Source organism: Erpetoichthys calabaricus, chromosome 18, assembly GCF_900747795.2.
Source record: "Erpetoichthys calabaricus chromosome 18, fErpCal1.3, whole genome shotgun sequence".
In the NCBI taxonomy this organism is placed as follows: Eukaryota; Metazoa; Chordata; class Cladistia; order Polypteriformes; family Polypteridae; genus Erpetoichthys; species Erpetoichthys calabaricus.
Genome location: NC_041411.2, coordinates 48,345,009 through 48,370,048, shown reverse-complemented (window position 1 = coordinate 48,370,048; position 25,040 = coordinate 48,345,009). Strand labels below are relative to the sequence as shown.

The 25,040-nt window shown below is 43.4% G+C and overlaps 1 protein-coding gene across 1 annotated transcript in view; it reads right to left on the bottom strand.

The window, feature by feature from the left end:
* Positions 1–25,040, bottom strand: part of cacna2d4a (calcium channel, voltage-dependent, alpha 2/delta subunit 4a) — a 791,862-nt gene that overhangs the window by 21,195 nt on the left and 745,627 nt on the right. Inside the window, exons 34-37 of the mRNA XM_051921543.1 lie at positions 23,636–23,688; positions 23,474–23,529; positions 20,969–20,989; positions 15,791–15,908 (exon numbers count right to left, since the gene is read on the bottom strand). Coding sequence (XP_051777503.1) covers positions 15,791–15,908; positions 20,969–20,989; positions 23,474–23,529; positions 23,636–23,688 — 248 coding nt within the window. The remainder of the gene's footprint in view (positions 1–15,790; positions 15,909–20,968; positions 20,990–23,473; positions 23,530–23,635; positions 23,689–25,040) is intronic.

Below are 25,040 nucleotides of genomic sequence, written 5' to 3'. Positions count from 1 at the left end.
CCTCGAATCTCGCATCAGTTTCTCAGACACATCGAATTTTGTTTCAGCAGCACAGTTACCAATTTCTTTTGCTACTTCAACGACGTTTAATTTAAAACCACCTTCATATTTTCTTCTGATGGAATGCTCCATCGTAGATAAATGAAAAACACAACACAAAAAACACAAAACAGTGCAAACGTCGCTTCGGAACAGTTCAGGTATTACTGTGTGGTTATGTAGGCACAATACATAGAAGCAATTGCAAACACATTAAATGTATGATATTCTATCTCTCTGCACATTTAGAATCCTGAGATCTATACTTGATATCACTTTCATGATGGAATGCATTAAAATATGTTACATGTTACAGATAAATTGTTAATTTTGTGCCCTGCGGTGGGTTAGCGCCCTGCCCGGGGTTTGTTTCCTGCCTTGCGCCCTGTGTTGGCTGGGATTGGCTCCAGCAGACCCCCGTGACCCTGTAGTTAGGATATAGCGGGTTGGATAATGGATGGATGGATTGTTAATTTTGTTTAAATAATGAATACTGTTAATAATTACACACATGGGGGTGACACAGTGGCAGAGCGGTATCACTGCTGTCTCGCAGGGAGTCACGTCGCCTGGAGTTTATAGTTTTTCCTGCTGGGTTTCCACAGTAAGCTCCAGTTTCCTTCCAAAGATATGCAGATTTGGTGACACTAAAATGACACTAGTGTATGTGAGTGCTTGTATTCACCTTGCGATGAGCTGATACCCATCCAGGGATTGTTTCAGCCTCGTGCCCAAAGCTAGCTGGAATGGGCACATTCCTGGATTGATGGATTTAATCATTAAATATCCTTTTAAGAGATATTGTAGCAAGGTGTCATCGGAATTTAATGGATGTGTCAGGCAATTCACAAAACAGCGAAGCCGAACGTCTTCTCACCATGACAGTATCTCGCACTGCCACCTGGTGGATTCTTCCAGATTTACATAAACTACGCACGCAAGTATGAACAGTAAAACACTTGTGTAGCAGTAGCATGCACTGGAGCACGCGTCACGTTTCAACCTGGCCTTAGACGCACAAGGAGGAGTAAATGCAAATGCTGAGAGAGGCGCCTTCAAGTACAACAGGTATAAAATTGAACAGGAGATGAGAAAGGCGCCTCAAAAATAATTACAGAGTACGAGACACAGGGTTTACAGGAACACGATTGAGATGGTTAAGAGACATTCACACATGCAAATAAACAAGAAAGGCGCTGAAGGTACATGTAGTGCAGAAGAAATTAACATTTTTTTTTATTGATTTAAAATTTTTATCCCCTCCTTTAACCGCCACCTTATCGTGGTGGAGGGGTTTGCGTGTCCCAATGATCCTAGGAGCTCTGTTGTCCGGGGCTTTATGCCCCTGGTAGGGCCACCCAAGGCAAACTGGTCCTAGGTGAGGGATGAGACAAAAAGCGGTTAAACAAACCTCCTATGATGAACAACAATTTTGGACGGCGTTTTCCCTTGCCTGGACGCGGGTCACCGGGACCTCACTCTGGAGCCAGGCCTGGAGGTGGGGCTCGATGGTGAGCGCCTGGTGGCCGGGCCTGCACCCATGGGGCTCAGCCGGGCACAGCCCGAAGAGGCAACGTGGGTCCCCCTTCCCATGGGCTCATTACCTATGGGAGGGGCCAAGGCGGGGACCTTGGCGGTCCGATCCTCGGCTACAGAAGCTGGCTCTTGGGACGTGGAATGTCACCTCTCTGAAGGGGAAGGAGCCTGAGCTAGTGCGCGAAGTTGAGAGGTATAGATATAGTCGGACTCACCTCGACACACAGCTTGGACTCTGGAACCAATCTCCTTGAGAGGGGCTGGACTCTGTACCACTCTGGAGTTGCCCCCGGTGAGAGGCGCCGAGCGGGTGTGGGTATACTTATTGCCCCCTGACTTGGAGCCTGTACATTGGGGTTTACCTCGGTGGACGAGAAGGTAGCCTCCCTTCGCCTTCGGGTGGGGGGACGGGTTCTAACTGTTGTTTGTGCGTATGCACCGAATAGCAGTTCAGAGTACCCACCCTTTTTGGAGTCCCTGGAGGGGGTGCTAGAGGGCATACCTTCTGGGGACTCCCTCGTTCTGCTGGGAGACTTCAATGCTCACGTGGGCAATGACAGTGAGACCTGGAAGGGCGTGATTGGGAGGAATGCCCCCCCCGATCTGTTCAAGCATAGGGGTGTTCATATGTGCACTTGGCACCAGGACACCCTAGGCCTCAGTTCGATGATCGACTTTGTGGTCGTGTCGTCGGACTTGCGGCCACATGTCTTGGACACTCGGGTGAAGAGAGGGGCAGAACTGTCAACTGATCACCACCTGGTGGTGAGTTGGCTTCGATGGTGGGGGAGGATGCCGGTCAGGCGTGGTAGGCCCAAACGTGTTGTGAGGGTCTGCTGGGAACGTCTGGCAGAGCCCCCTGTCAGAAGTAGCTTCAACTCCCACCTCCGGCAGAACTTTGACCATATCCCGAGGGAGGTGGGAGACATTGAGTCCGAATGGGCCATGTTCCGTGCCTCTATTGTTGAGGCAGCTGACTGGAGCTGTGGCCGTAAGGTGGTCGGTGCCTGTCGTGGCGGCAATCCCCAAACCCGTTGGTGGACACCGGCGGTGAAGGATGCTGTCAAGCTGAAGAAGGAGTCCTACAGGACCCTTTTGTCCTGTGGGACCCTGGAGGCAGCTGATAGGTACCGGCAGGCCAAGCGGAATGCGGCTTTGGTGGTTGCTGAGGCAAAAACTCGGGCGTGGGAGGAGTTTGGGGAGGCCATGGAAAACGACTTTCGGACGGCTTCGAGGAGATTCTGGTCCACCATCCGGCGTCTCAGGAAGGGGAAGCAGTGCAGTGTCAACACTGTATATGGTGGGGATGGTGCGCTGCTGACCTCGACTTGGGACGTTGTGGGTCGGTGGGGGGAGTACTTCGAAGACCTCCTCAATCCCATTAACATGCCTTCCAATGAGGAAGCAGAGCCTGGGGACTCAGAGGTGGGCTCCTCCATCTCTAGGACTGAGGTCACCGAGGTGGTCAAAAAACTCCTTGGTGGCAGGGCCCCGGGGGTGGATGAGATATGCCCGGAGTTCCTCAAGACTCTGGATGTTGTAGGACTGTCTTGGTTGACACGCCTCTGCAACATCGCATGGGCATCAGGGACAGTGCCTCTGGATTGGCAGACCGGGGTGGTGGTCCCCCTCTTTAAGAAGGGGGATCGGAAGGTGTGTTCCAACTACAGAGGGATCACACTCCTCAGCCTCCCTGGAAAAGTCTATTCAGGGGTTCTGGAGAGGAGAGTCCGTCGGATAGTCGAGCCTCGGATTTAGGAGGAACAGTGTGGTTTTCGTCCTGGTCGCGGAACAGTGGACCAGCTCCTTAGCAGGGTCCTGGAGGGTGCATGGGAGTTTGCCCAACCAGTCTACATGTGTTTTGTGGACTTGGAAAAGGCATTCGACCGTGTCCCTCAGGGAATCCTGTGGGGGGTACTCCGAGAGTATGGGGTACCGGCCCCCCTGATAAGGGCTGTTCGGTCCCTATATGATCGGTGCCAGAGCTTGGTCCGCATTGCCGGCAGTAAGTCGAACCCATTTCCAGTGAGAGTTGGACTCCGCCAGGGCTGCCCTTTGTCACCGATTCTGTTCATAACTTTTATGGACAGAATTTCTAGGCGCAGCCAGGGCATTGAGGGGGTCCGGTTTGGTGGACTCAGGATTGGGTCACTGCTTTTTGCAGATGATGTTGTCCTGTTTGCTTCATCAGGCCGTGATCTTCAGCTCTCTCTGGATCGGTTCACAGCTGAGTGTGAAGCGGCTGGGATGAGAATCAGCACCTCCAAATCCGAGACCATGGTCCTCAGCCGGAAAAGGGTGGAGTGCCCTCTCAGGGTTGGTAGCAAGATCCTGCCCCAAGTGGAGGAGTTCAAGTATCTCGGGGTCTTGTTCACGAGTGAGGTAAGAATGGAGCGTGAGATCGACAGGCAGATCGGTGCGACATCCACAGTAATGCGGGCGCTGCATCGGTCTGTCGTGGTGAAAAAGGAGCTGAGCCGCAAGGTGAAGCTCTCAATTTACCAGTCGATCTATGTTCCTGCCCTCACCTATGGTCATGAGCTATGGGTAGTGACCGAAAGAACGAGATCGCGAATACAAGCGGCTGAAATGAGTTTCCTCCGCAGGGTGTCTGGGCTTTCTCTTAAAGATAGGGTGAGAAGCCCAGTCATCCGGGAGGGGCTCAGAGTAGAGCCGCTGCTCCTCCGCATCGAGAGGAGTCAGATGAGGTGGCTCGGGCATCTGATCAGGATGCCTCCTGGACTCCTCCCTGGTGAGGTGTTCCGGGCACGTCTAACCGGGAGGAGGCCCCGGGGAAGACCCAGGACACGCTGGAGGGACTATGTCTCTCGACTGGCCTGGGAACGCTTTGGGATTCTCCCGGAAGAGCTAGAAGAAGTGGCCGGGGAGAGGGAAGTCTGGGCATCTCTGCTCAAGCTGCTGCCCCCGCGACCCGACCTCGGATAAGCGGGAGACAATGGATGGATGGATGGATGGATGGATGGATAAAATTTTTATTCTGTTATCTGTTTTCGACAGGTGCCATGGCTAGAAAGTAATAAAGAAAATATTATTACAAGTCGGCAATGATGACACGTGCAATGCTTAGAGATTGTCATGAAGATAGAAAGGTGCACTTCTTTCAAATATCATTGGATTGTTATGTAGATGTTTTGCTCAGAAGTGTCTGAAAGCTCCTACTTATTGCTTAACGTTTGTCCCACACAGGACTCTCCCTCCTGAGGTAGTGTAATACTTTTCTTTATGTCTAATAGTCCTTAATACTGGGACAGATAGGGGGCGCTGTCATCCCCTTGAACCCTCAGACCACACATCAGACACCAGGTAAAAGTCCAAATATTATTATTTATTATAATAGCAATGTGCACAAAGCACCTACACTCCACAATACTCAATAATCACAAACACTAATCAATGAACAATACACAATCCTCCACTCCCAGCAGCTCAGTCACCCTTCCTCCCAACTCGGCTCAACTTGCTGGGTTTTCCCAGAGTCCTTTACAGTCCTTGACCCGGAAGTGCTTCTTTCTCTCAGTCCACGTGATTTCATAACAGTTCTGGGTCAGGTGAAAACTCCTTCTTTTCTTCATCCCGGAAGTACTTTGTTAATTCCATTCCCATGACTAGAAAGTACTTCCAGGCTATAATAAAAATCCTCGTGCCTTCCTGCAGCATCCCCTGGAGGCCCCCATGGTATCCAGCAGGGTTGTGATAGATAGATAGATAGATAGATAGATAGATAGATAGATAGATAGATAGATAGATAGATAGATAGATAGATAGATAGATAGATAGATAGATAGATAGATAGATAGATACTTTATTAATCCCAAGGGGAAATTCACATACTCCAGCAGCAGCATACCGATACAAAAAACAATATTAAATTAAAGAGTGATAACAATGCCGATAACAATGCAGGTATACAGACAGACAATAACTTTGTATAATTTTAATGTTTACCCCCCCGGGTGGAATTGAAGAGTCGCATAGTGTGGGCAAGGAACAATCTCCTCAGTCTGTCAGTGGAGCAGAACATTGACAGCAGTCTGTCGCTGAAGCTGCTCCTCTGTCTGGAGATGATACTGTTCAGTGGATGCAGTGGATTCTCCATTATTGACAGTAGCCTGCTCAGCGCCCATCGCTCTGCCACAGATGTCAAACTGTCCAGCTCCGTGCCTACAATAGAGCCTACCTTCTTCACCAGTTTGTCCAGATGTGAGGCGTCTCTCTTCTTTATGCTGCCTCCCCAGCACACCACCGTGTTGAAGAGGGCGCTCGCCACAACCGTCTGACAGAACATCTGCAGCATCTTATTGCAGATGTTGAAGGACGCTAGCCTTCTAAGGAAGTATAGTCAGCTCTGTCCTTTCTTGCACAGAGCATCAGTATTGGCAGTCCAATCCAGTTTATCATCCAGCTGCACTCCCAGGTATTTATAGGTTTGCACCCTCTGCACACAGTCACCTCTGACGATCACGGGGTCCATGAGAGGCCTGGTCCCCCTAAAATCCACCACCAGCTCCTTGGTTTTGCTGGTGTTCAGTTGTAGGTGGTTTGAGTCGCACCATTTAACAAAGTCCTTGATTAGGTCCCTATACTCCTCCTCCTGCCCACTCCTGATGCAGCCCACAATAGCAGTGTCGTCAGCGAACTTTTGCACATGGCAGGACTCCGAGTCGTATTGGAAAACTCCACTGTCCATGATGCCCTGCTGGAACTCGGGGCACCTCCATGTTGCAAGAAGGGCTCCACATGGCGGTGTGGGGGTATTGGCCGGTATGAACTGCCGGCCATATACCACAATACATATGATTAGAATATGCAGTACATTTCTTTTCATGACAGTAGAGTGTTGTACCGTGTTAGCCATATATTGATACGGAGAAAGTAGGGTGAAATGACACCTATTATTGGCTAACTAAATACATTACAAATGCAAGCTTTCGAGGCCTCTTCATCAGGCAAGGTGTAACAAAGAAACTGAAAAATACTCTAGTGTATATTGGGACAGCAAAGTGATTTTTTTCTTTCATCTTAACAACCTTTTTGTTCAAATGTTAGCAAAATAATGTTATTTCTTTTCATGAGTAATACTTCCTAATTTCTAATTGTTTTTCACTAACATATGTTTTAAACTTCATATTTAATTTTATTTAAATACATTATTACGGTGAAATAGTTAATTATATCAAAATGCAGCCATTTTTTTGAGCAGCTTAAAGCAGGATACAATGAAAAGGTTCAAAAGCTCCGTTTTCCATGTGGCACTTAAAAGAGGAATCGGTTGTTGTGGCTTTAACTGATGCTCTCATCTTAGTGTTCAACGCATTACTGTTCATATTTTCAATGTTAACAGTTACAGTATGTCTTGATGTGTCAATTTAAATTTTTTGATATCTGAGTTCCTCCACTCCATTTCTAACCTAAGCCTTGAATGGTGGGTTAGGGTGGTCTGCTTTCTTGACCACTGGCCAGGTGAGGTTTAGTAATTTTGAGCCAATCAATCCTGCATTTTTAGGCTTTAGTAATGTATAAAGTGTTGCAATACGAGTGCTGCAGTGCAGTTCTTTTGTAAATGTGTGTTTTATGAGCAGGTAGCCTTTAATCTTTATCCACCATGCTGTAAATACCGCTCTTATGTCTTTTGTCCGTTTCAGTTTTCGTATGTTCTTTGACCCTCATTTTGTTTTTTCAGTAATGGTTCTTCTTATGCTTAATGTAATCATATATTTACCTTGGTGCCTGTGTTTTGACAGCGCTCTCCCCTGCTCATTAAGTTAATGCATTTTTACACATTGTCTACTAGCCATTTTACATTTCATCCAAGTCTTCTCCTTCACAAATATGGATTCTTCCTTTAATTATGTTGCCAGCCGCTCTCATCCACTCCCTCCCTCCCTCCCTATTCACAAGAGGCTAAAGCTGGGAGTGCTGAACAGGAGCTGAAGGTCCATTTTGAGCAGGCAGTGATGCGACATTACGTTTATATCACATGCAAAACTCACAAAACTAAACAGGATTATTCCTACACCATTCATACATGTCTATATATAAAAATCACATAGAAAAATATGATGAGAACACATTTCAGCAGCCTACTTTATGGTGACTTGACTGATATCCCCTCAAGGGTTCAGTTGTGCCTGCTTACAGCCTGCTTCTTGCTGGGAAAAAAAAGTGACTGCTGAAAATAAGTGCTAAATGGAGATTGATTTTCTGTGAGAGAAAAATGGGGAAAATCACACCTTCAATGAAAATAAATAAATAAATCAAACCCATAAGTCTTACTTATTCACACAATTTTCTTGACAGGAATTTCCCCAGAGTGCTCTACAAAGCGATGAAAGAAAAGCCCAAGAACCAGACAGCTGGCAGACAGGCTGATTGAATAATTGATGAATTTAGTATTAAACTATAAGGGAGCCTTAACCTGCTGATCATGGAGCAGCATATATCTTTAGAAAAGAGAACACGTATCCATCTGGCCCAATCTCACAAGATGTAAAGTAACTCGTGCTTCAGGAGGGGCTGCAGCCATTTTGTGTGCACCTCATCCCACTTCTCTTATAACAGCAGGGAAACATGAGGGAAAACTGAAGCTTGAGCAACAGGAAAGGGAGAAGGAACAGTCCCTGTGCTCTATTTGTTATGACACACTGCCCTCTAGTGGCACGACACGGGCACATATGTCTGTTTAGGTTTCTCCCTGCTAAATGAACTCCCTTTCATTCTATTAATACATTGAAAGCATTGAAATGAGCATCAGCCATCCATATGTTTTTTGTTTGAGCATAAGTGAAAACAGTGAGCACATTTAATGATATACAATGGAGAAATAATAGTTTGATGCTATGAAGCTTCCAAAATTGTACATTTACTATATTTAAACATACAATGCATCTGGAAAGTATTCACAACACATCACTTTTTCCACATTTTGTTATGTTACAGCCTTATTCCAAAATGGATTAAATTCATTTTTTTCCTCAGAATTCTACACACAACACCCCATAATGACAACGTGAAAAAAGTTTACTTGAGGTTTTTGCAAATTTATTAAAAATAAAAAAACTGAGAAATCACATGTACATAAGTATTCACAGCCTTTACTCAATACTTTGTCGCTGCACCTTTGGCAGCAATTACAGCCTCAAGTCTTTTTGAATATGATGCCTCAAGCTTGGCACACCTATCCTTGGCCAGTTTCGCCCATTCCTCTTTGCAGCACCTCTCAAGCTCCATCAGGTTGGATGGGAAGCGTCGGTGCACAGCCATTTTAAGATCTCTCCAGAGATGTTCAATCGGATTCAAGTCTGGGCTCTGGCTGGGCCACTCAAGGACATTCACAGAGTTGTCCTGAAGCCACTCCTTTGATATCTTGGCTGTGTGCTTAGGGTCGTTGTCCTGCTGAAAGATGAACTGTCGTCCCAGTCTGAGGTCAAGAGCGCTCTGGAGCAGGTTTTCATCCAGGATGTCTCTGTACATTGCTGCAGTCATCTTTCCCTTTATCCTGACTAGTCTCCCAGTCCCTGCTGCTGAAAAACATCCCCACAGCATGATGCTGCCACCACCATGCTTCACTGTAGGGATGGTATTGGCCTGGTGATGAGCGGTGCCTGGTTTCCTCCAAACGTGACGCCTGGCATTCACACCAAAGAGTTCAATCTTTGCCTCATCAGACCAGAGAATTTTCTTTCTCATGGTCTGAGAGTCCTTCAGGTGCCTTTTGGCAAACTCCAGGCGGGCTGCCATGTGCCTTTTACTAAGGAGTGGCTTCCGTCTGGCCAGTCTACCATACAGGCCTGATTGGTGGATTGCTGCAGAGATGGTTGTCCTTCTGGAAGGTCCTCCTCTCTCCACAGAGGACCTCTGGAGCTCTGACAGAGTGACCATTGGGTTCTTGGTCACCTCCCTGACTAAGGCCCTTCTTCCCCGATCGCTCAGTTTAGATGGCCGGCCAGCTCTAGGAAGAGTCCTGGTGGTTTCGAACTTCTTCCACTTATGGATGATGGAGGCCATTGTGCTCATTGGGACCTTCAAAGCAGCAGAAATTTTTCAGTAACCTTCTCCAGATTTGTGCCTCGAGACGATCCTATCTCGGAAGTCTACAGACAATTCCTTTGACTTTATGCTTGGTTTGTGCTCTGACATGAACTGCCAACTGTGGGAACGTATATAGACAGGTGTGTGCCTTTCCAAATCATGTCCAGTCAACTGAATTTACCACAGGTGGACTCCACTTGTTGCAGGGATATCGAACTGCTGGCCGTAAGTTTACGTCCCTACTACTTGCCCAGACAGTTTGGACATGTCATTGTTGTCCTCGTGTACATCCCTCCTCGGGCGGACATGGAGTCAGCGAGTGATATCATCCATTCTGCTGTTGCTAAGTTACAAACGCAGCACCCTGAGGCGCTTGTGCTAATCGCTGGAGACTTTAACCATGTGACACTGGACAAAACATTACCTGCATTCTCCCAGTATGTGGACTGTAACACCCGGGGAAATAAGACTATTGATTTACTGTATGCAAACGTTAAAGACGCATACAGCGCCACCCCGCTGCCTGCGCTTGGGAAAGCAGATCATAACCTGATTCTGCTTCAGCCTCACTATAAACCAAAAGTGAGAGTCCTACCTGTAACCACACGATCATTCAGGAAGTGGACCCCGGAGGCTGAGAATACTCTGAGAGAATGTTTTGGAACTACAGACTGGGATATCCTGCAGAGATCTCATAGTGAGAACATTGAGGAAGTTGTTGACTGCACTACTGACTACATCAACTTCTGTATGGACATTGTAGTTCCAGTAAGAACAGTACGCTGCTATGCTAACAACAAGCCATGGATTACAAGTGATATCAAGGGCCTTTTGAACCAGAAGAAAAGGGCTTTTAAAGACGGTGATCAGCATGAGCTCAAGCGCGTGCAGAAGGAACTCCGAGTCCAGCTCAGGGCCGCGAAGGAGCAGTACAGGAGAAAGCTGGAGCAGAAGTTGCAGAATAACAGCATGAAGGAAGTGTGGGATGGGATGAAGATCATCACTGGCTGCAGCTCGAAGCGGGGTACCACCATTGAGAGAGACGTGAAGAGACCAAACCAAATGAACAACTTCTTTAACAGGTTTGACCACCCTAACCCACTCTCACTCTCACCTCGGAGTATTGCACCCTCCACACATCCTTCTGCTGATACCAGCATAGGAAAGACATCCCCACCCATAATTACAACAGCGCAAGTGAGCAGAGAGCTGAGGAGACTTTGTGCCAGCAAAGCAGCGGGTCCAGATGGAGTATCGCCACGACTGCTGAAGGTCTGTGCATCGGAGCTGGTGGGTCCTCTACAGCGCATCTTCAACCTGAGCCTGGAACAGGGGAGAGTCCCGAGGCTTTGGAAAACATCTTGTATCACCCCAGTCCCAAAGGTATCACGTCCTAGTGAGCTGAATGACTTTCGGCCTGTTGCTCTGACATCACATGTGATGAAGACCATGGAGAGGCTGCTGCTTCACCACCTTAGGCCACAGGTTCAACACGCCCTTGACCCTCTGCAGTTTGCATATCAGGAGAAGATGGGAGCGGAGGATGCCATCATCTATATGCTACACCGATCCCTCTCTCACTTGGACAGAGGAAGTGGTGCTGTAAGAATTATGTTTCTAGACTTCTCTAGCGCCTTCAACACAATCCAACCTCTGCTCCTTAGGGACAAGCTGACAGAGATGGGATTAGATTCATACCTAGTGACATGGATCGTGGACTATCTTAAAGACAGACCTCAGTATGTGCGTCTTGGGAACTGCAGGTCTGACATTGTGGTCAGCAACACAGGAGCGTCACAGGGGACTGTACTTTCTCCGGTCCTGTTCAGCCTACAGTATATACATCAGACTTCCAATACAACTCGGAGTCCTGCCATGTGCAAAAGTTCGCTGATGACACTGCTATCGTGGGCTGTATCAGGAATGGGCTGGAGGAGGAGTATAGGGACCTAATCAATGACTTTGTTAAATGGTGCGACTCAAACCACCTACACCTGAACACCAGCAAAACCAAGGAACTGGTGGTGGATTTTAGGAGGCCCAGACCCCTCATAGACCCAGTGATCATCAAAGGTGACTGTGTGCAGATGGTGCAGACCTATAAATATCTGGGAGTGCAGCTGGATGATAAATTAGACTGGACTGCCAATACTGATGCTCTGTGCAAGAAAGGACAGAGCCGGTTATACTTCCTTAGAAGGCTGGCGTCCTTCAACATCTGCAATAAGATGATGCAGATGTTCTATCAGACAGTTGTGGCGAGCGCCCTCTTCTACACAGTGGTGTGCTGGGGAGGCAGCATTAAGAGGAAAGACGCCTCACGCCTGGACAAACTAGTGAGGAAGGCAGGCTCTATTGTTGGCATGGAGCTGGACAGTTTAACATCTGTGGCAGAGCGAAGGGCGCTCAGCAGGCTCCTATCAATTATGGAGAATCCACTGCATCCACTAAATAGTATCATCTCCAGATAGAAGAGCAGCTTCAGCGACAGACTGCTGTCACTGTCCTGCTCCACAGACAGATTGAGGAGATTGTTCCTCCCCGAAACTCCCCCCAGGGGGTGGGGGGGTAAACGTTAATATTTAACATTATACATAGTTATTGTATGTCTTTCACCTGCATTATTATCATTCTTTAATTTAATATTATTTATTGTATCAGTATGCTGCTGCTGAAGAATGTGAATTTCCCATTGGGATTAATAAAGTATCTATCTATCTATCTATCTATCTATCTATCTATCTATCTATCTATCTATCTATCTATCTATCTATCTATCTATCTATCTATCTATCTATCTATCTATCTATCTATCTATCTATCTATCTATCTATCTATCTATCTATCTATCTATCAAGTTTGCAGTCTGCAAACAACAAACACAACAGGATTATGTGGAAAAGTGGCTATTTGTGACGTATATAATGGAAAAGCTGGCTGTTAAAAACCGCCACAGCTTCATCTGCGCCGTTTAGTTGCCCTCTGAATTTGAACACCGACTTCTTTAAAAGTCCAGCCGATCATTTAACGACCCCTGCACACTCTTGCTGAATGCCAGAAACTGAAGTCTTCTTCGTAACCCCTCCACAGGATCTTCTCAATAATGGACTTGTTTGTTGATCCATTATATACAGTGTCACTCTGTGGGGTTCTGACTTATTCCTTTCCTAAGAAAGTTCCTACTTTCTTTCTTAAACTCTTCTGATTTTAAAGATGTGGACTGCTGTCACTCACATCCTAGCCCTTCAAGTCTGCTCCCAGACATTCATCTCACCCAAGGTCCAGACTGTGAAGCACTCTCAGACTGCCGTCTTTCACTGCTGTTGGTATAGAGCTCCCTGTACTCTGCTACAATGTTTTGTTGCAAAGTCAATAATGAGCACTTCGTAATTGATAATGACACAAAACGCAACACACCTGGCTGAGGTTCAAAAGTTTCATTTATATTAATTTTGTTTGTGTTTTTTATGTTAACTTTATTTAATATCTATATGTCCAAGCAAATTCTGCTTAGTGCCTGGTGTTTGTGAATGGTTCCCAAAAGGCAGGCCACCTGCTCATCATTGCAAGGGACTGCCCTTAGCCCGATAAAGTCTGAGGATAACCTGCAGTCCCTTGTGGTTCATTGAGTACACTGGTGGTGGTGAGTGCCTTTTGTGATTATTCTGTGCATTTTTGACTTTGCGCTCTGCTTCTGACTTCGTGTTCTGGATTTGGAACTGGGGCTTGTTTGCCGTGGATTGCTTTTGCATTTTCAGGCATCCCCTGATGTGTCTTTTGCACTCTTTGGAGCTTCTCACTCTTCAGAGCATTTTTTTGTATTAATACGTCTTTTTATTTATAATGATACAACATTGCCCTGTGTGTCTGGGAACTCTTTAGTTCATAACAACACCCATTACACACTGTTTTGTTTAGCCTAAAATTTACAAAATATTTATTGCAATTTCCAAAAATCAATATACTATATTGTTATGGTTGGTCTGATGAGGGGTCCATTAGGGTCTATCATTTCTGATAATATTGTTGTTTTCATTTATTTTATGTCTAGTCAGAGTATACATTTTCTGCTAGTTTTATTTCATTTAGTTAGTACTTAGTTTCTATGTATGTTATCCAGTTCTCTTATATTCCTTGCATTTTGTGAGTGGCTTCCCAAGAGGCGGAGTCACCTGTCCATCACAGCTAGATTTCTGCCCCTGGCCTTATAAAGGCAAGTTGGGAAGTGATGTCCACTGCAGTTCATTCAAATGCATTCTTATTTAGATAGATAGATAGATAGATAGATACTTTATTAATCCCAATGGGAAATTCACATTCTTCAGCAGTAAGTATTTGTAAGTATTGTTCTATTTCTCATTTTTTTTGGCTTTCAGCCTTTTCTACACTGGAATTTGCACATTTTCATGGGCTGTGTCTTTGACTTTATTTGCTAGGATTGTCTGTTCTTTTGCTCCTTTGAACCTGTTTTTGTATTTCCCTTCTTCTTCCTACTTTATAAAGACTTCTTGTGGCCCAGGGGTTAACAGCTATCCTCTCAAAAACTAAAAATGAAAACAAAACGTTAAATTCAGAAATTCAAAAATGCTGAATATGAGAAAAATAACAGTATTGAAAACGTATTTATTCAAAACAAAGCAAACATTTAAAAAAAGCCAACAACTGAAAAACTTAATGGCCCCATGAACTTAAAACAAAAAGTATGAAAGGTCGCAGAAGAGCAATGTTTAGGTTACCAATGCCACTGCACTGCAACAAATTTAAATACCCCATAGTTCAGCGTTTCTCAACCTTTAAGTATTTGCGACCCGAGTTTTCATAAGTTTTAATCGCGCCCCCCTAACGCTTTTTTGAAAGGAGCCCACTAATACCAATTTGTTCTTTTTTAATTAATGATATATCATAGATGCATATTTTATTATACCTACTTAACTTTTATCGACATTTATCTAACTCTAGATTTATTTTTCTAGTATCAGAATGTAGGTTAAGTTAATTTGTTTTGGTTTCAATAGATGTATTTTTCATATTTTCGATTCTTGTTTTCTTTTTTTCACATCTTTGCGCCCCCCTTTTTGTTACTTCGCACCCCCCTAGCGTGTCCCGCCCCACAGGTTGAGAACCACTGCCAGAGTTGATTGCAGCGTCTGATGGCGTTACCTAATTAGGAGTTTCACACTTAAACTTAACACAATAAATAATTGCATAAAAAAATCAAGCTCTGAAGGGAAATTAGGGAAATGAAGAAGAAAATGTATATAGTTAACGATTAGGAAACAATTAACAGTAATAGATTTCAAAAGGGACAACTTAGAAAAAAGAAAAGAAATTAAAACAAAAGAACAGAAAAAGAGACCCTTGCATGGCGGTAACAGTGTGTTTATGCAATTCTGTTCTTTCCAAATTTTGTTTTTTGTTGTAATAAAATGTCTACCATTTATGGCTGTGCTGTTTTAGTTTTCATTCTACTTTTTAACCCCTAGGAACAGAATCAGACCAAACACAGAAATGTGCAATTTTATTACTGTGATATTACAATGTGCTTTACTTGTGCATCTTGGTCCCTGTAATGGCTTTCTACAGTATATATAATGTTTCTGAAGTTTAATGTTAGTTATCTGTTCATTTTGAATTTTTTTTAGATTTTACCAAGCCTTTTTTCATTGTTTACGTGGCACCTTTTGTAGGCATCATGTGACTACTGTGTTACTGATGTCAAGGATGTGATGGTACAAATATGGCAGCAGTTTGAATTTGTGTTACCCCTTAGTGGATAAAAACTTAAATGTCTTTAGTGTGGTTGGCACTAGGTTTGGTTTTCACCAAGTTTTTGACTTTTCTTTCTTGCCTTATCCTTTTGTTCTTGATCGCCAGTATCTCTTGGTCTCTATTCTGAGTTTCTGCTTGTTCTGACTTCGCTATTACGTTTGCGCATTGATATCTCACAGTCATCCTCAGCACTCTGTGAGCCCTAAAAGTTGGTAGCACAACACACTGAGCTCTGCCATTGACTGGCTTCCCATCCATTGCGTGCAACATTTATTGCTGCCACAATGCTGCACTGGTTTAAATAATTTTTATAAAACATGGTTGGATGGACAATATAGTGTACACGAAAATCTAAATCTACAGTAATAACACTTTGTACAGAAACAAAAGTCCTTACTTTTGACAGCCATTGCAAGAAATGAAACCGTTGGTCTCTTTGATAGACGGTTCATACACAAATGCTGGATACTCCGTGTCACATGGCTGAAGCATACCGTGCTTCTTGTGCTTGTGGGCTGTGAAGAATAAGGAAGAAATAAGCAATATCAGAATCTGAGACTGAAAACAGAACATTCATTTATGAACAATTTCAAAGGTACCAAAATCTGTCTCTGAAGGGCTGCAGCCTCTTCACTTTTTCCTGCACTCACATTCTTAAATGGATGCTGCTGTGTGTCACCAGTTTCTTTGGACAGTGCATTGTCCATTATGTCAGGTCCTCTTCAAGCTGCTTCCAGCATCTGTCAAAATGGTGTTGGTTCTGTTTGTACTAAAGCTGTTTTTGTGCACTTTGATCCACAGGGTTGCTGATTCAGTTGCTTTGCAGCTTAACCCAGTTGGAGGAATGGGATGAATTTCAATGTAATGGTGCCACATACTCTGCTATAGTATTTGTACATGTGCTGTCTTTGTCCTAGAGGGTCACTTAGTTTAAGTATAGTGGCAATGACTTTCTGGCTTATTTGCTGCATCGTTCTAGGACATGGGTTCCTAAAATTAGAGTGAATTATTACCCAGTAATAGTAATTATAAAACATGTGTGGCCTCAACAATGTCCTTTTTGAAACATGAACCAGAAAGGGTGAAGGAGAGATTGAGAAACTGACATATGGGAGGTGAGATGGCTTAATAGGAGTAACCTGCTGAGTTCGAGGAGGGTATTCAGTGGTTGGATTTGTGGAATCATCCAGTGCTCCACAGCCGGTCAGTCCATTAGGTGACATAAATGGCATGCCATCTGAGGGGCGCCATTTATGAAAGTTAAGGGGTGTGTGCTCCGGACACTGTGGGGGACCCTCTGGTCATTGAACTCTGATGGTACTGAGTACGTATTATTACTCACTGGGCACCATTTGTGAAACTAAAAGTAAGCATGCTCCAAACAACTAGTGTCATGCGCTCCTTAAAGTCCCTGGCATATACACAAAAAGGTGCCATTTGTGCAACTGCAGGGCCGTGTGTTCCAGACACCGACAGGTTCTTGAAATGTAATAATATTGATCTACCTGCTATGGATACCAAGGGTCAACATCCATCCAGCCCACTTACGGCTGAAAATGGGCTTCAACAAGCATTGCTGTGTTTGGATCAGTGATAATATGGAAAGATATGGAACTTGACAGAAACACGCTTCTGAGGACTGTGGGGATGATGCCAAACCAAATGCCAACTCTGTAGGAACTGGTAGGACAGTTACGATTATTTCTAGTTTGGGAAGATGATCCTCACTACAGCACCTGATGTATTTTACATGAGACTTATAAAATAATTTGAATTTAGTGTTAAGTGTTTCAAGCTGGGGCGGCACGGTGGCGCAGTGGTTAGCGCTGCTGTCTCGCAGTTGGGAGACCTGGGGACCTGGGTTCACTTCCCGGGTCCTCCCTGCGTGGAGTTTGCATGCTCTCCCCGTGTCTGCGTGGGTTTCCTCCGGGTGCTCTGGTTTCCTCCCACAGTCCAAAGACATGCAGGTTAGGTGGATTTGCGATTCTAAATTGGCCCTAGTGTATGCTTGGTGTGTGGGTGTGTGTGCTGCGGTGGGTTGGCACCCTGCCCGGGATTGGTTTGTGCCCTGTGTTGGCTGGGACTGGCTCCAGCAGACCCCCGTGACCCTGTGTTTGGATTCAGCAGGTTGGAAAATGGATGGATGTTTCAAGCTGGTATGGTGTGGCATCTCAGTGGTTGTGTTTTTGTCTTATTTCAATCTTCTTTCTTAACATTTCTTTATTTTTCACATTAGTTTGGAGTTACGTGCATGGAATCTGTGTTTTCTGAGCTGCTAAGAGTGATAATCAGTATGGGGGTTTGTTTTGATCTGTTCAATAATGCTTTTACGAATCCCATACCAAATGGTGTAGAACAGAGACATATGCATTGCATTTGTCATTCCAGCAGGTGGCACATCACAAACATTAACACTACTTTTATGAATCCCATACCAAATGGTGTAGAATAGAGACATATGCATTGCATTTGTCATTCCAACAGGTGGCATATGATAGACATATCTAGTAATGCACTTTATTACTACATACTACAAATGTTTGTGATGCGCCATCAGCTGGAATGACAAATACAATATATTTTATTACTACATACATTATAAAATGCATACCAATAGATTGTGCACTGCAAACATTAATGCTGAGGTCTACATTGATGACCTGGATTTCAATCCATATTAGATGGGTAGTACACTAAAAACAACTGTGCTTGTCCTCTAACAATTGTTATTGCCATTTGTGTGCAGTTATAGCACATTTATACTGATGATGGAGTTTAATGTAAAAATTAAATATTCGCTTTTTCAGAAAAGTATTTTACCTGATATTATCTTAAGAGGTTAGAGTACTTCTGCTACTTGTGCAGAAATGAAAATTCAGACCAAAGCATAAAGCTAACAGCCAACACTGAATAGTACCATTCTCCTGACAGCCCCATTTTGGAACTGGAAACAGAAAAAGCCATGCAGATATAGTGTCTCTCAAATAAAACAGAAAGAAGACACCTTCACAGTTAGAAGCCTGCTAAGTCATTTGAGGTGATGCGTTTCTTCTTTGGCACAACCAGCTAAACCATTTGCTTTCTGCACTCTGTATAGCCTGTAGATTAATGCTTGTGTCCGGGTAGCCCAGGGGGGATAACCTGCATGGTTAGTGCCACCTGAGTGAAAGGAAGCTGATTATACAAAAACACTGTCGACCATGCATATGGTTCACTACCTGATATTAGAATTTCTCTAGAGATCTGCCTAAAAAGCTGGCCTGGTTAGACACAAAAAAGAAAAAAATGTCCTGTTCATCAGAAGTAGTGATAAACAAGGTCAAGCTTGCAACACAGCAGTAAACCTGTCATGAAACCACATTGTATTTATTCTCTGATATGCCAACAGTTAATGCTGATTATACAAAAACACTGTCGACCATGCATATGGTTCACTACCTGATATTAGAATTTCTCTAGAGATCTGCCTAAAAAGCTGGCCTGGTTAGACACAAAAAAGAAAAAAATGTCCTGTTCATCAGAAGTAGTGATAAACAAGGTCAAGCTTGCAACACAGCAGTAAACCTGTCATGAAACCACATTGTATTTATTCTCTGATATGCCAACAGTTAATGCTTTAAAGTTTAAATAAAATGAACATGTAGTTTAAAGTGAGACTAGGAACTTTTGATCTTTGTGAGGACTTTTTTCAGGACGCCTCTCAGTGGAAGCCTTTGATGTTTTGGGCCCATCTTTACTAGCCATTATCAATGATTCTATTAGTGCAGGGGTTGTGCCCTCATTTTTTAAACATGCTGCTGTCTGCCCCTGTCTAAAAAAGGCAGAATTACTGTAGATCCTGAAGTTTTAGCCAATTTTCACCCGATTTCCCAATTGCCATTTCTGGCTAAAATATTAGAAAGAATTTATAATCAATTGGTTGATCACCTTAACTCTAATAATTTATTTGAGATCTACCAATCTGGCTTTAGGCGTTATCATGGTGTTGAGACGGCCCTCCTTAAAATATTCAATGACATCTCTATTATTACTGACTCAGGTGGCACTGCGGTCCTTGTCCTCCTGGACCTGACTGCTGCCTTTGACACTATTGACCATGAGATATTGCTGTTGTGGCTTGAACATCTTGTTGGGCTTAAAGGTTCAGGTCATATCTAACTGGTAGACACTTTTCAGTGACTTTAAATTCCTCTTCTTCATCTACTTCTCCTCTTAAATGTGGTGTTCCTCAGGGATCCATTTTGGATCCTATCTTATTCTCTATATACCTTCACCCTATTGGAGCTATTTTTAGGAAATTTAACATTTCTTTTCACTGCTATGCTGATGATACTCAGGTTTATATTCCCGTCTGCAACTCTGCAATAAATCAACTGTACAACTGTCTTTCTGAACTAAGATCCTAGATGGCTAATAATTTTCTTGATCTGAGTCAAAATAAAACAGAGGTGCTTATAGTGGGTCCATCAGCTAAAGCCCAAATTGGTCTTGGACTTCTCGGCTCTTTCTCTGTCTTTTGCAAACCTCAAGTCCGCAATCTAGGTGTTATCTTTGACAGTAACCTCTCTTTTGAGAAACAAGTTAATTCTGTAGTCAAGAGTGGCTTTTTCCAGCTTCATCTATTAGGTAAGATCAGGCCTTTTTTATCTTCTAGGGATCTTGAGAAAGCTACTCATGCTTTTATCTTTTCTCGCCTTGATTACTGCAACTCGCTGTATTCTGGGATTAGCAAATCTCTGATACACAGGTTACAGTTGGTCCAAAATGCTGCCTCTTGCTTTCTGGTTGGGGCAAGAAAGTATAACTCTGTTTCTCCAATATTAGCTTCTTTACACTGGCTGCCTGTCAGTTTTCGAATTGATTGTAAAATCTTGTTGCTAGTTTTTAAATCTTTACATGGGCTTTCTCCTGCCTATTTATCCGAATTATGTGTTTTACACCAGCCATCCAGAGTGCTTAGATCTTCTGGTCAGTTGTCTCTTGTTGTCCCTTGTACCAAGTGTAAAACTAAGGGGGACAGGGCCTTTGCAGCTGCTGCTCCTCGCCTGTGGAACTCTTTACTTCATCACATAAAGTAGTCGTCTACAATTGAACTGTTTAAAATAAGATTAAAGACTCATTTCTATTCACTTGCATTCTGTGACCTTCAGTAATACTGATGGTTTCCTCATTGTGATTATGTAACATTACTTCTATTTATTAATTATTTTATTTATGTTCATTTATTTTATTTCTATTTATGTTTTTCATGTTCTATGTTTTTCTTTAATTCTATTATTGTAAAGCACTTTGGCCACAGCATTCCAATGTTGTTTTAAATGTGCTATATAAATAAAGTTGACATTGACATTGGCTAAGGAATCAGTGAGACCTCTGCTTCCATTTCTTCAGAATATATTGCATACTGCATACTCTTTTCATGTGACAGGGCAACTTTTGGTGCATTAGAGACAGAAATCACACAGGAAATAAGTAACTGAGCTGTTAGTACTTACATCACATCACACACACAGCACAGCTTCAGTCATCTTGAAAACTTTACATCAACAGCAGCTTTGTAAATATTTGTACTTACACGAATGGAAGATAGCCTTGGCTGAGTTTGTGAACAGAATTCACAGAATGATGAAGATGATGGATGACATCAGAAAGGTTTAAGATGGAGGTGAAAATGATGAGAAACACATGAAAGGCATGGAAAAGGTGAGAGAAAATGAAAACAAGACACATGGTGATGAGTTGTAAACCAAGTAAGCCATGACATAATTCTGCTGTCACTTTACCGTTGGTGTTCTGCACTCTTTTTCAAAATTAGTTGCACATTCATTACACGTTTGTATCTGCTTTGAAGGTTTTCTCTGTTACCTCACGGTACTTACCTGACCCAGATTCTGGTCGCTGTCATTACTCGTGTTTTGATTCTAAAACCACGGACCACCGGTTGTATTACAAAGTTTTGTTTTCTGACTTTTGGACACATGCTGTTAATGTGATTACAGTCAGGGGTTACTCTGAAATGGCTGCTTGGCCAGTTGTTAGCCTGCTAACCTCACAAATGCAAACCTTGACCTACTGCTCAGATGTTATACGTGCAGATATGTGGCCCAAAGGGTTTTCAGCTGAGTTTGAACTACTCGTGTTCATATATGTGGTTACCAACTCGGTAACCCCATCTCTGTACTTCCCCAAGTACACACCACAGCGGCCACCAACTAAAGGTCTTTCCTGCATACAATAGAGGGGTCTGACTTAGGCTGGACTGAAAATGAGATTAGACCCCATCTCTGCTCTTCTCTGAGCACACATCACCCTGTCCAGCTGCTTTTTCCCTTTGGTGGCACAGAGCTTGATTCAACAAGCCTGCTGCTAGCTAGGGGCCCCCCACCAGTGTTCAGAACATAACCTTTGTCAAGGGTTTGCTCTGCTGTTGAGCTCGGGGGTCTGCGTTACTCTCCAAACCCAAATGAGTTTGCACGTTCAACAGAAGTGAGCTGACTTGAGTGTTCCTCCTTTGTTAGGTAGTGATCTATGTTATCAAACATCAGTTACTTGTAGGGACTTATGACATGATATATAGTAAGCTCTGAATGCGGTCGTGTTATCACACTTAGGTGTCCCCACAAGAATGAAAAATCCAAAAAGAGATCTCCATAATATCTTTTTGGTTCCTCCTAGACAACAATGAGATCAGAAAGGAATAAAATAGAGACATTTTCTTTTGTCTCCCTCTTGTCAGATTTTCTTCATTAGTATTCTCACAAGGGTCTCCTCTTGAGTTTCAGCAGAGATCTCAGCAAAGTCACACAGTGGGCTCAGATTTTCCAAGTAGTGCTTTGACATTTTTTTTTTTTTTTGCAATTTGAAAATATTTGCAGTGTGTGCTTAGTAATATCTGATAAAATGTATGGAGAGTTGTTTGTGGCAGTAAGGCACTTTGCTCTCATTACAGAACTGTAGTGCTTGCTTCTAAATAAAACTATTAGTTTCCCTAATTTATATTGCTGTGCTCCAGTCACTCTGGAATATGAGGCGATCAGCGTGGTGGTTAAGACTTTGGACTTCAAACCTTCAGGTTATGAGTTCAAATCCCACTACTGACACCACAAGAAAGACTTTTCAGATGCCTGTGCTCCAACTGGAAACCCAAATCGTAGCCCAAATGTTCAAAGTCACCTTACATAAAGGAATCAGTCCAATAATAAGTCTTATTAAGAAAAAGATTAAAACAAGACTAGGAGAAGATCTCACAAAATATAACATGCTTTTCAAACCAGATTCTCAATTTTGACTACTTCTACCTCAGTTGTATCTCCTTTTTGTCTAAAGCCATTTCTCTTAATGAATTTTAGGAGAAACATCTATGACAAAGTTGATTCTTAAATGAAACATAAATGAGAATCTCTTTCACTTCTCATGAGCCATCATAGATCAGCCTTTGAGCAGTTTAACTTTCCTATGGGTCTAGCTCATACTTTGTGGTATTAACATATCACTTATCTGCGGTGGGCTGGCGCCCTGCCCGGGATTTGTTTCCTGCCTTGTGCCCTGTGTTGGCTGGGATTGGCTCCAGCAGACCCCCGTGACCCTGTAGTTGGGATATAGCGGGTTGGATAATGAATGAATGACTGAATGAACATATGACTTATACATTAGTAGACAAATATCTAGATGTAATTCAGTTTATTTTATGCATTTTTATATAGTAAGCTTTGAACACGGTTATGGTATTGTGCTTTGCTAAGTCCGGGTGCCTTATAATGTCTATAATATAATTTATGGCACTTATGCATTAATGGACACATATTTGGATAAAGCTTTCATTGTTCACCTAATCTTGGCCTGCTACTATTAATTACAATGAATATTATTCATACAAAGGTCCGCTTAGGCCATCCTTGTTCTAGTAATTTCCTTTATCAACAGTTTGCTCCTTCCTGTTCCAAGTGTTAGTAGTACATATTTGCTTTAATCATACATACTCACATTTTGAATAACCAAACAGAACCTTAAGCAGAAAGAACAACTGTCATGTCCCATAGTGACCCTAAAATTCTGAAAAGAAGAGAAAAAAACAACTCACCTTCCACACGAGTGTCCGAATGCCATAATCCACAGAAATTAAACTCAATGAGGAACCTGCAAAAGAAACACAAGGGAGGTACATGAAGCTCAGCAACCCAGCATGAGCCAAATGTGGTTTTGTTGATTAGTAACAGAGGCCCACTTGTGTAATTTGACTTACAGGAGAAAATTGCTGAGAAGCCATTTCAGAGATGCCAACAATCCATAGAAAGGCTGCAAAAAGAGTTCAAAATTCTTCAGTCCCCAGTTATTGTATGTAACAAAAATAGTAAAACATCTTGAAATGCATTTGCAAAGTAACTTTCAGTTGACTTTGTTTTTTTGATAACATAATTAATGTTGAATAAAATATGTATACACACACACAGAGAGATCAGCCACGTCATTAAAACACCTGCCTAATATTGTGTAGGCCCCCCTTGTACCATCAAAACAGCTCTGACCAGGGCCATCTTAACGCATGGACAAGCTGGGCTATTGCCCAGGGGCCTCACGAGCATAGGAGCCACCTGCTAATCTATGTATGTTATGACTTGCTGAGTGGTTGTGTAGGTAGGGGCCCCAGTGCATTGATCTGCTCGGGTTTCTATAATGCTGTTAAGACGGCCCTGGTTCTGACCCGTCAAGGCATGGACCCCACAAGATCCTTGAAGGTGTCCTGTGCTGTCGGCACCACAACATATAATTACACGCATTTCATAAGTTTCAAAGGCTTTTATTGACAATTACATTAAGTTTATGCAAAGAGTCAATATTTGAAGTGTTGGCCCTTCTTTTTCAAGACCTCTGCAATTTGCCCTGACATGCTGTCAATCAACTTCTGGGTCACATCCTGACTAATGGTAGCCCATTCTTGCATAATCAAGCCTTTGAAACTTATGAAATGCTTGTAATTATACATCAGTATACCACAGAAACATCTGACAAAAAGATCTAAAAACACTGAAGCAGAAAACTTTGTGAAAACCAATGCTTGTGTCATTCTCTAAACTATATCAAAGTAATGCCCACATGAATGCCTACACTCAGCCTTTCCCAGCAGAACATTCCTCAGAGCATCACACTGCCTTCACTGGCTTGTCTACTTCCCATAGTGCATCCTGCTGCCATCTCTTCTCCAGGTAAATGACCTGGCTGTCTACATGATAAAAGAAAATGTGATTCATCAGACCAGGCCACCTTCTTCCATTCCTCTATTGTCCAATTTGCATGTTCACGTGTCCATTTCTAGCACTCTCTGCAGTTCTGGGGTCAGCATGGGCAATCTGACTGGTCTAGGCAGCAAGCTGTTCTGACACCTTTCTGTCATGGCCAGTGTTAAGTTTTTCAGCAATGAGTGCTCTTCTGTGGAATCAGGTCAGACGGGCTAGCCTTCGCTCCCCATGCACATCAATGAGCCTTTGGACGCCCATGACCCTGTCCTAGGTTTACTGGTTGCTGTTCCTTGGGCCACTTTTGGTTGGTACTAACCACTGAATACCAGTAACATCCCACAGAACTTGCCATCGTGAAGATGTTCAGACCCAGATGTCCAAGCATCACAATCTGATCTTTGTCAAAGTCAC